At 43.6% G+C, this 12500-nt stretch overlaps 1 protein-coding gene across 1 annotated transcript in view; it reads left to right on the forward strand.

Moving 5' to 3' along the window:
* Window positions 1-7228, forward strand: part of LOC124020508 (rho-related GTP-binding protein RhoE-like) — a 27724-nt gene extending 20496 nt beyond the window's left edge. Inside the window, exons 3-5 of the mRNA XM_046335749.1 lie at window positions 2991-3100; window positions 4306-4440; window positions 4554-7228. Of these exons, the coding sequence (XP_046191705.1) occupies window positions 2991-3100; window positions 4306-4440; window positions 4554-4802 (494 nt within the window). The 3' untranslated portion in view covers window positions 4803-7228. The remainder of the gene's footprint in view (window positions 1-2990; window positions 3101-4305; window positions 4441-4553) is intronic.
* Window positions 7229-12500: the final 5272 nt, after the last annotated feature.

Below are 12500 nucleotides of genomic sequence, written 5' to 3' on the forward strand. Positions count from 1 at the left end.
TGAACTCCTCATCCTCTAACTGATCCTTACCCCCATCCTCAACATCCTCTAACTGATCCTCACCCCCATCCTCAACATCCTCTAACTGATCCTTACCCCCATCCTCAACATCCTCTAACTGATCCTCACCCCCATCCTCAACATCCTCTCACTGATCCTTACCCCCATCCTCAACATCCTCTCACTGATCCTTACCCCATCCTCAACATCCTCTAACTGATCCTTACCCCCATCCTCAACATCCTCTAACTGAACATCCTCTAACTGATCCTATCCTCAACATCCTCTAACTGATCCTTACCCCCATCCTCAACATCCTCTCGCTGATCCTTAATCCTCAACATCCGCTAACTGATCCTTACCCCCATCCTCTAACTGATCCTTACCCCCATCCTCAATATCCTCTAACTGATCCTTACCCCATCCTCAACATCCTCTAACTGAACCTTACCCCCATCCTCTAACTGATCCCCCATCCTCTAACTGATCCTTACCCCCATCCTCAACATCCTCTAACTGATCCTTACCCCCATCCTCAACATCCTCTAACTGATCCTCACCCCATCCTCTAACTGATCCCCCCATCCTCAACATCCTCCCCCATCCTCAACATCTGATCCTTACCCCCATCCTCAACATCCTCAACATCCTCAACATCCTCTCACTGATCCTTGATCCCCCCATCCTCAACATCCTCTAACTGAACCTTACCCCCATCCTCAACATCCTCTAACTGATCCTTACCCCCATCCTCAACATCCTCTAACTGATCCTTACCCCCATCCTCAACATCCTCAAACTGATCCTTACCCCCATCCTCAACATCCTCTAACTGATCCTTACCCCCATCCTCAACATCCTCGAACTGATCCTTACCCCCATCCTCAACATCCTCGAACTGATCCTTACCCCCATCCTCAACATCCTCAAACTGATCCTTACCCCCATCCTCAACATCCTCTAACTGATCCTTACCCCATCCTCTAACTGATCCTCCCCAACTGATCCTTACCCCCATCCTCAACATCCTCAACTGATCCTTACCCCCATCCTCAACATCCTCTAACTGATCCTTACCCCATCCTCTAACTGATCCTTACCCCCATCCTCAACATCCTCTAACTGATCCTTACCCCCATCCTCTAACTGATCCTTACCCCATCCTCAACATCCTCTAACTGATCCTTACCCCATCCTCAACATCCTCTAACTGATCCTTACCCCCATCCTCAACATCCAACATCCAACCAAACACAGTGTTTTTATGATCAGCCCTCTTACGGCCAGCTTTGCAGTAGCTATAGTGAGAAACCCTGGTCTGGGTGGGTCTGAAATGACACAATATTCCCTATATCGTGCACTTATACAGAGCACTCTGGTCAAAAGTAGTGCACGATATAGGGAATAGGGTGTGTGGCAGGGCAGGAGGACGATGAATGGATGTTGATCCAGCTTCTTCCAGATACCACATTCCTTCCTGTGTGCGGGTGTGTGTGTGGTGGCTTCCTCTGGGCTTGTGGAAAAGACCTCCCAAGAGTCCCAGCCACTTTAGACATGAAAAACTAAATTCCCCGGATTCTTTGGCAGCGGGGCTTTGTTACATGTGGGTAGCCCTTTAGTTTCCACAGCTGCTCACGTGCCCCGGTCGCTCACCTTGATGTAAGCCTAAACCCCTCACCACTAAGCTGTTACAGAGATAGGGGAGGTGGGAGGGAGAGAGAGATGGAGGGAGAGAGGGATGAAGGGAGGTTGGGATGGAGAGAGTGAAAGAGAGAGGCGTTTTCCTACACATGATTTCAATTTAAGGTGTTGGCATGGTTTTCTAGGTTTCTGCTTTCTCTGGAACTCTGGTCTGTCTCGAGTGAAGTAACTTCGTCGTCAAACTCAAACACAACGTATTGCTGCAGTCAGCATAACGTTTGCATCTCTTCTGTTGATGTTCTTCCAGTGTGTATTATCTTGATGCTAATGACTGTGTCCTGCGATGTTGAGAAATGGTCTCTCATCACCAAAACATCTTCATCTCTATCACTATTGGATTTCCTGTGTGACTTTGAGGCAAAATCTGTCAATATCTGGTTTGGACAGGTTTGGTTGGCCCATAGGATGCTCAATGTATCCATGTGTGTTTTTTCACTGTCTCAATCTCTTAAATCCACAGCTGGAGTGTTAGTTCTCTGTGTATTGTGTGAGTTGTAGTTCTCTGTGTATTGTGTGAGTTGTAGTTCTATGTGTATTGTGTAATTGTTTTGTGTGAGTTGTAGTTTTCTGTGTATTGTGTGAGTTGTAGTTTTCTCTGTGTATTGTGTGGGTTGTAGTTCTCTGTGTTTGTGTGAGTTGTAGTTCTCTGTGTATTGTGTGAGTTGTAGTTCTCTGTGTATTGTGTGAGTTGTAGTTTTCTGTGTATTGTGTGAGTTGTAGTTCTCTGTGTATTGTGTGAGTTGTAGTTCTCTGTGTATTGTGTGAGTTGTAGTTCTCTGTGTATTGTGTGAGTTGTAGTTCTATGTGTATTGTGTGGGTTGTAATTCTCTGTGTATTGTGTGAGTTGTAGTTTTCTGTGTATTGTGTGAGTTGTAGTTTTCTGTGTATTGTGTGAGTTGTAGTTCTATGTGTATTGTGTGGGTTGTAATTCTCTGTGTATTGTGTGAGTTGTAGTTCTATGTGTATTGTGTGGGTTGTAGATTTCTGTGTATTGTGTGAGTTGTAGTTCTATGTGTATTGTTTGAGTTGTAGTTCTATGTGTATTGTGTGAGTTGTAGTTCTCTGTGTATTGTGTGAGTTGTAGTTCTATGTGTATTGTTTGAGTTGTAGTTCTATGTGTATTGTGTGAGTTGTAGTTCTATGTGTATTGTGTGAGTTGTAGTTCTCTGTGTATTGTGTGAGTTGTAGTTGTAGTTCTATGTGTTCTATTGTGTGAGTTGTAGTTCTCTGTGTATTGTGTGAGTTGTAGTTGTCCGTGTGCTGACCTGTGCTTTGTTCTGTTGTTTCAGGGTCTCCATACTACGACAACGTGAGGCCTCTCTCCTACCCAGACTCAGACGCTGTCCTTATCTGTTTTGACGTCAGCCGTCCTGACACACTCGACAGCGTAATAAAGAAGGTGTGTACCACAGGAGGTTGGTGGCATCTTAATTGGGGAGGGAAGGCTCGTGATAATGGTTGGAGTGGAATCAGTGGAATGCTATCAAATACATCAAACACATGGTTTCCATGGTTTCCAGGTGTTGATACCATTCTATTGGCTCAGTTCCAGACATTATTATGGTCCGTCCTCCACTTGTGTGTAGCTACCATTAGTCAACCTCTACAGCCTGTAGAATATGGACCTTCATGTGTTTTTCTTTTACCTCACTTGAAAGAAACTACATGTCCAGTTTTCATTCAATGAATTCATTTTAATATCCTTTCCCCAGAACGCTTTCAGTCATTTCCAGACATTTCTCCCAGTCATTTCCAGTTTTTCCCAGTCATTTCCCAGTCATTTCCAGTTTTTCCCAGTCATTTCCAGTTTTTCCCAGTCATTTCCTTTTCCCCAGTTTTTTCCACTTAGCCCACTTAAACATCTAGAGAGTTGAGGTACAGACAGAGGTCGTCATGGTTTAGGGGACATTAGGGTGAGAGGAGGGCAGGGAAAGGGAGTGCTTTTAGTGTCCTCTGATGTGACTCTGCTATAGAAAAAAAAAAAAAACATGAGAAGGTTCCGTTCCAAAACAGAGTTCCTTCCTTCCTCTTGGCCAGTTCAAACAATCACCTGTCTGTACAACACTGAACATGATCCCTCAATGTCCAGCCAGTCAGTCAGCCAGCCAGCCAGCCAGTCAGCCAAACACTCCTTGTTCTCCAGACTGCATTAGTAGCAGATTATATCCACTGATTAAAGGCCATTGATCCCAGAGTGTTTATTGTGTTTGAGAGGAAACGTGAAGGATTATCTCTGGCCTTAAAGCCTCCGATACTGCATTCCTTCCTGGGTTTAACGCCGTGTGATGCAGCATGGGGACTGGAAACAGGAAGTGGCTTTGTCCTTCAGAAGGAGAGGGCTCAGGTTCTGTCTGAAAAAAAGTGTACAAGTTGTCCAATACTTGATACCTCCAGTCCTTGATTCCTCAATTACTCTCTCTCAAAGTCCATTGGAGGAGAGGCTCCAAGGTCCCTCCTCTTGTACCTCCTCCTCCAATGAGCTTTGAGAGGGAGGCGAGGAATCAAGGACAGGAGGAGGCAAGTATTTGATGGCTAGTCTGGACTAGCTCCCATTCTGTCTGGTCCTGTCCTCCCAGTCTCAATGACTTTCTCTGTCCTCCACAGTGGAAAGGGGAGATCCAGGAGTTCTGTCCCAACACCAAGATGCTCCTGGTGGGCTGCAAATCGGACCTGCGCACCGACCTCTCCACGCTGGTGGAGCTGTCCAATCACAGACAGATGCCTGTGTCATATGATCAGGTACGGTGGTTGTAGAGTGCATTTTCTTCCGATTTTTGGGTCAATTCCATTTCAATTCAGTCAATTCAGGAAGTAAACTGAAATTCCAATTCCAATGCGTTTTCTTTCTACAGGGTTCCAACATGGCCAAGCAGATCTCAGCCCCCTACATCGAGTGCTCAGCCCAGCAGTCAGAGAACAGCGTCAGGGACATTTTCCACGTGGCCACATTGGCCTGCGTCAACAAGAACAACAAGAACGTCAAACGCAACAAATCTACCAGAGGCAACAAAAGGATCTCGCACATGCCCACTAGGCCCGACCTCGCGGCGGTAGCGTCAGACCTGCGGAAGGACAAAGCAAAGAGTTGCTGTGTCATGTGACCTGGTGGGCAGGGTCACGACCCTCGGGAGTGGGTTTGCAGGCTGGGATTGAAGCATGCAGTGAGGACAGGGGTTAAAGGTCAGAGCATAGTGCATTTTGGAACATTAGAGGGTGAGGCCCTTCCCTTCCTGCACTTTAAAGCCCTTGGCCTGCTGTCCTGGGTGGAGTTTTGTATATGCATCATACAATGTAAATGTAGATGAAATCCACCGTATCAATGACAACACAATAGTCTTTCAGTGTAGCCTGTCTATCTACCATCCATCTCCCTTACATATCTTTTACCAGAAGAGGAAGCTATCTCTGCTTTGGGCCAATTAGCTGCCTTCCTTCCGGCGGCTTCCCGGGAGGTAGTAACACTGTTTCCTCTTAGAGCTGGACGAGGAAGTTGTCATGGCCTTTCACAGGAAATTACCATTTCCACAGGAAGTGATGTCACGTAGGAAAAGTTGAACGAGTCCCGGACGTTTTTCTAAGGACTTCAGAAAGGATGTCCACGCAGTACATGATGATTGGCTCACCCCCGTCTGTACAGCTGACTCCATCACCATGAGAGACTGCAGTGGTGCACTCTGGAACGCTGAAGACGAGCGGCCATCTTGCACTGGATCAAAGACCTGGAAGTGACATGACACAGGGCACGCAGCACATCCCTGTGGTTTCCATCAGCTTGTTTGTTTCTCTTCCCCGTTCTTGTGGTTGCAAGTCAAGTGTTTCCTGACCTAATAGTCCCGTTGTTCCAGTCATGTCTTTCCTGTATTTTGTAGAATTTACTGTAAGCCCATATCATTTAAACCAATGACCGTTGACATCCTAGGACTGATCTGTTTGGCGTAATGATAGACAGGGTATTGTGATGCTGAACAGTTTATGGACATGTCCTTTCAGCTATGCAACACCTTCTGCTCTCAGCAAGGGAGGGGAATGAAATAAACAAATGAAGCATGACTTTGGTTGAGGGACGTTGTTCACTGGATATGTCTAAAGTATAAATGTCTAAAGTATAAATGCACTTTTTAAAGATCAAGGCTTCGATAAAAAGCGCCAGGAATTCTGGCATATTCCAATGCCTTTATTAAACTCGCGATGCTTTTCAAATGTTTTCAGAACAGCTTCTCCTAGAGCAGTATCATCAGCTAGCCTGCTAATGCTTTCTGTTTCAGAACAGCTTCTCCTAGAGCAGTATCATCAGCTAGCCTGCTAATGCTTTCTGTTTCAGAACAGCTTCTCCTAGAGCAGTGTCATCAGCTAGCCTGCTAATGCTCTGTTTCAGAACAGCTTCTCCTAGACCAGTATCATCAGCTAGCCTGCTAATGCTATCTGTTTCAGAACAGCTTCTCCTAGAGCAGTGTCATCAGCTAGCCTGCTAATGCTATCTGTTTCAGAACAGCTTCTCCTAGAGCAGTATCATCAGCTAGCCTGCTAATGCTTTCTGTTTCAGAACAGCTTCTCCTAGAGCAGTGTCATCAGCTAGCCTGCTAATGCTCTGTTTCAGAACAGCTTCTCCTAGACCAGTATCATCAGCTAGCCTGCTAATGCTATCTGTTTCAGAACAGCTTCTCCTAGAGCAGTGTCATCAGCTAGTCGGCTAATGCTATCTGTTTCAGAACAGCTTCTCCTAGAGCAGTATCATCAGCTAGCCTGCTAATGCTATCTGTTTCAGAACAACTTCTCCTAGAGCAGTATCATCAGCTAGCCTGCTAATGCTTTCTGTTTCAGAACAGCTTCTCCTAGAGCAGTGTCATCAGCTAGCCTGCTAATGCTCTGTTTCAGAACAGCTTCTCCTAGACCAGTATCATCAGCTAGCCTGCTAATGCTATCTGTTTCAGAACAGCTTCTCCTAGAGCAGTGTCATCAGCTAGCCTGCTAATGCTATCTGTTTCAGAACAGCTTCTCTTAGAGCAGTATCATCAGCTAGCCTGCTAATGCTATCTGTTTCAGAACAGCTTCTCTTAGAGCAGTATCATCAGCTAGCCTGCTAATGCTTTCTGTTTCAGAACAGCTTCTCCTAGAGCAGTATCATCAGCTTGCCTGCTAATGCTATCTGTTTCAGAACAGCTTCTCCTAGAGCAGTATCATCAGCTAGCCTGCTAATGCTTTCTGTTTCAGAACAGCTTCTCCTAGAGCAGTATCATCAGCTTGCCTGCTAATGCTATCTGTTTCAGAACAGCTTCTCCTAGAGCAGTATCATCAGCTAGCCTGCTAATGCTATGTGTTTCAGAACAGCTTCTCCTAGAGCAGTATCATCAGCTAGCCTGCTAATGCTATCTGTTTCAGAAATGAATTAAAAGAAAGAAACGGTTGTTTGTTGTGTAAAGTGTTTCGTCATTAGGTCATCCTCCCTCTTTTTGTAATGTAACTGTTATGTCTGTGTCCCATTGTTGTTGCTACAATATTTATTGAATTATATATTTTCCCTTTCAAATAAAAGCAAAATTTTGAAAAAAAAAAACAGATTTTTTTTGTTGTTTTCATCACATTGCATGACATGTTTAAAATAAAATGTAATTCAGTTCCACAGACAAAGAACTGTGTCTCGTTGGCTGTTCTTGACTTTGCCCTGTAGGCATGTTATACATACATTTAATTGATGTCGCTAAACAAACTTCTGGTAGAAATATATAGGCTTGCTTCAGGAGATGGAGTGAGTGTCATGATTTGAATTAAACCCAATGTCACATAGATGAGCTCAAATCAAATATCCTGGGGGCTGTCAGCCTCGAACACAACAAACTGTTTCTCTTCAATATACAACCCAGACAAACTGTTTCCATTCAATATACAACCCAGACAAACTGTTTCCACTTCAATATACAACCCAGACAAGCTGTTTCCCTTCAATATACAACCCAGACAAACTGTTTCCCTTCAATATACAACCCAGACAAACTGTTTCCACTTCAATATACAACCCAGACAAACTGTTTCCACTTCAATATACAACCCAGACAAACTGTTTCCACTTCAATATACAACCCAGACAAGCTGTTTCCACTTCAATATACAACCCAGACAAACTGTTTCCATTCAATATACAACCCAGACAAACTGTTTCCCTTCAATATACAACCCAGACAAACTGTTTTCACTTCAATATACAACCCAGACAAGCTGTTTCCCTTCAATATACAACCCAGACAAACTGTTTCCCCTTCAATATACAACCCAGACAAGCTGTTTCCACTTCAATATACAACCCAGACAAACTGTTTCCACTTCAATATACAACCCAGACAAACTGTTTTCCCTTCAATATACAACCCAGACAAACTGTTTCCACTTCAATATACAACCCAGACAAGCTGTTTCCCTTCAATATACAACCCAGACAAACTGTTTCCACTTCAATATACAACCCAGACAAGCTGTTTCCACTTCAATATACAACCCAGACAAACTGTTTCCACTTCAATATACAACCCAGACAAGCTGTTTCCCTTCAATATACAACCCAGACAAACTGTTTCCACTTCAATATACAACCCAAACAAACTGTTTCCACTTCAATATACAACCCAGACAAACTGTTTCCCTTCAATATACAATCCAGACAAACTGTTTCCACTTCAATATACAACCCAGACAAACTGTTTCCACTTCAATATACAACCCAGACAAACTGTTTCCACTTCAATATACAACCCAGACAAACTGTTTCCATTCAATATACAACCCAGACAAACTGTTTCCCTTCAATATACAACCCAGACAAACTGTTTCCACTTCAATATACAACCCAGACAAGCTGTTTCCCTTCAATATACAACCCAGACAAACTGTTTCCACTTCAATATACAACCCAGACAAGCTGTTTTCACTTCAATATACAACCCAGACAAACTGTTTCCACTTCAATATACAACCCAGACAAACTGTTTCCACTTCAATATACAACCCAGACAAGCTGTTTCCACTTCAATATACAACCCAGACAAGCTGTTTTCCTTCAATATACAACCCAGACAAACTGTTTCCATTCAATATACAACCCAGACAAACTGTTTTGTTTCAAATTGCACCCAATAAATCAAAGTGTCATGCGAATGTACATAAAAAAACATCATCTAGCTGATATTGAGATGTATGACATTATCACCAGTCTGTCCGTGGTGAGTGATGAATGCCAGTGGTGGATGATGTGGTTGAGGGAATACAACAATAATGCTGCTTGACATTGTGGATGTTTAGGATCAATCAAAGTGCAGGTAATGGACTAGCTAGATCATTTGTAGCCTGTAACACCCTGTAGCTCTGCAAATGAACAACAACCTACAGTATTTCATTACAGCCACATGAAACAATTGTAGATTAATAATGTTTAAAGAAATTACATAGCGGCTCCTTAGTTCCTTCCCTATGCTTGCAATATTTCCATGTCTGTCCAAGTCTTAGGGCCCCAGACTGGGGTAAGGAATGAACACCAGACTGGGGTAAGGGTTAAACACCAGACTGGGGTAAGGGTTAAACACCAGACTGGGGTAAGGGTTAAACACCAGACTGGGGTAAGGATGGAACACCAGACTGGGGTAAGGGTTAAACACCAGACTGGGGTAAGGGTTAAACACCAGACTGGGGTAAGGGTTAAACACCAGACTGGGGTAAGGGTTAAACACCAGACTGGGGTAAGGGTGGAACACCACCAGACTGGGGTAAGGGTTAAACACCAGACTGGGGTAAGGGTGGAACACCAGACTGGGGTAAGGGTGGAACACCAGACTGGGGTAAGGGTTAAACACCAGACTGGGGTAAGGGTTGAACACCAGACTGGGGTAAGGGTTAAACACCAGACTGGGGTAAGGGTTAAACACCAGACTGGGGTAAGGGTGGAACACCAGACTGGGGTAAGGGTTAAACACCAGACTGGGGTAAGGGTGGAACACCAGACTGGGGTAAGGGTGGAACACCAGACTGGGGTAAGGGTGGAACACCAGACTGGGGTAAGGATGGAACACCACCAGACTGGGGTAAGGGTTAAACACCAGACTGGGGTAAGGGTGGAACACCAGACTGGGGTAAGGGTGGAACACCACCAGACTGGGGTAAGGGTTAAACACCAGACTGGGGTAAGTGTTAAACACCAGACTGGGGTAAGGGTTAAACACCAGACTGGTACACATGTTGTTGAGGCCCTAAAGCCTTGACACCTACGGTACACATGTTGTTGAGGCCCTAAAGTAGTACTTAGGCTGCGTTTTCACAGGCAGCCCAATTATTTTTCCCGCTAATTGGTCTTTTGACCAATCACATCAGATCAGATTTTTTTTCACATCAGATCTTTTTCAGAGCTGATCTGATTGGTCAAAAGACCAATTAGTGAAAATGAGATCAGAATTGGTCTGTCTGTGTTAACACAGCCTCAGAGTAGACCACAGGTGATGAGGGATTTTAATTGTGCCAAATAGCTTTTTTACAGGTCTTTCACAAATCATTCATAGTCCTCAGATGGGAAGTTCTATGTTATAGTCCTCAGATGGGAAGTTCTATGTTATAGTCTTCAGATGGGAAGTTCTATGTTATAGTCCTCAGATGGGAAGTTTTATGTTATAGTCCTCAGATGGGAAGTTTTATGTTATAGTCCTCAGATGGGAAGTTCTATGTTATAGTCCTCAGATGGGAAGTTCTATGTTATAGTCCTCAGATGGGAAGTTCTATGTTATAGTCCTCAGATGGGAAGTTCTATGTTATAGTCCTCAGATGGGAAGTTCTATGTTATAGTCCTCAGATGGGAAGTTCTATGTTATAGTCCTCAGATGGGAAGTTCTATGTCATAGTCCTCAGATGGGAAGTTCTATGTTATAGTCATCAGATGGGAAGTTCTATGTTATAGTCCTCAGATGGGAAGTTCTATGTCATAGTCCTCAGATGGGAAGTTCTATGTTATAGTCCTCAGATGGGAAGTTCTATGTTATGGTCCTCAGATGGGAAGTTCTATGCTATAGTCCTCGGTTGGGTGGTTCTATGATATTGTCCTCAGTTGGGAAGTTCTATGTTATAGTCCTCAGAAGGGAAGTTCTATGTTATAGTCCTCTGTTGGGTAGTTCTATGTTATAGTCCTCGGTTGGGAAGTGCTGTGTTATAGTCCTCAGATGGGAAGTTCTATGTTATAGTCCTCGGTTGGGAAGTGCTGTGTTATAGTCCTTGGTTGGGTAGTTCAATGTCGTCGTGCACATTGTAATAATTGTAAAGAATGCTAGAATGAGTGTCAGAACGCTACAGCAGTGCTGATGGAAGGATGCCAGGAAGACAGACAGGAATCTCCAAGCAATAACCGATGGCAATGTTCAGTGTAAAAGCCCTCTGAACAAAGGACCAAGGCCAGACAGAATCAGTTATGTATGGAATCACAATAGAGTACAGACACAGGAAGTTACTCTAACTAGAAGCTATATTGCCACATTTACCAGGATATAAATGAATTTAGCACAATATTAATGCATCATACAGTATATCTGATTTCATTATGTGTTGCAGCCTTTTCCCCACTGAAACGCATTGATCACAACCCTGGAATCAAATGGAAAACAGGGACAAAAAAAGTCAGACGTTGCTTTTTGTTACAATATTAACATAACAGTAATTCAATATCTATTCCCCCAATAACCAACCATTTGAAATAAAATAAAAACTATTTCCCATTAGTCTCGAACACACATTTAAAATGCAGAACACATCAAATATTTATGGACGTATCAACCCAATATCTTCAGGGATAGCCTGTAGATTACACCAGACAGGCTGCGTGGAAAAAATGGTGCTACTCTGATTTAAGCGTACAAAAGCAGAAAAGATACCCGGATGAATATACTAACTAAATTATAAGATATTTCAACTTTTTAAAAGACGGTGTTTTTTGCAGCTAAAACATACTTTCCCCAAGAGAGTAAAACATCGACTGTGAAAAGGAGAAGTGCCATACTAAAATATACAGTAGCATATGATTCCAAATGGTTTTGAAAACAGCATTTAACATCTCACTAAGAACACACAAAAACTTTAAAATGGATTAAACAAGTGTGTGTGTGGTGTGTGTGTGTGTGTGTGTGTGTGTGTGTGTGTGTGTGTGTGTGTGTGTGTGTGTGTGTGTGTGTGTGTGTGTGTGTGTGTGTGTGTGTGTGTGTGTGTGTGTGTGTGTGCGTGCGTGCGTGCGTGCATCATTGGGGTCAGTGAGGTTAACTGGGAGAGAGAAGTGCCATACTAAAATATACCTTGGATTCTAAATGGCTTTGTAGAAAACCCTGATGTACATTAAATGAATGAACCGGATGGTGCATGCTGGAGTGGGTTCAGTGGGGTTGTCTGTGGCTGGAGGGAGCTGTCTGAGCTCACATGCATTCATCCATTTATCCACACCGCCTTGGGCATGCTCAGTCTGTCACAAATCTCATTAGAACATAAACACAACGTTCAAACCATTTCCTATCTGTTCCTGTAAAAAGGTTGAGCTGACCATTAGCCCTGGGCAGGTAGACAACATTGGGAGAAATGGTCTGGAGAGATGATTGGTCCCATAAATGCTCTGGAGAGATGACTGGTCCCATAAATGGTTTGGAGAGATGATTGGTCCCATAAATGGTTTGGAGAGATGATTGGTTCCATAAATGGTCTGGAGAGATGACTGGTCCCATAAATGGTTTGGAGAGATGATTGGTCCCATAAATGATCTAGAGAGGTGATTGGTGACATTAATGATCTAGAGA

Source organism: Oncorhynchus gorbuscha, unplaced genomic scaffold (genome assembly GCF_021184085.1).
Source record: "Oncorhynchus gorbuscha isolate QuinsamMale2020 ecotype Even-year unplaced genomic scaffold, OgorEven_v1.0 Un_scaffold_843, whole genome shotgun sequence".
NCBI lineage: Eukaryota > Metazoa > Chordata > Actinopteri > Salmoniformes > Salmonidae > Oncorhynchus > Oncorhynchus gorbuscha.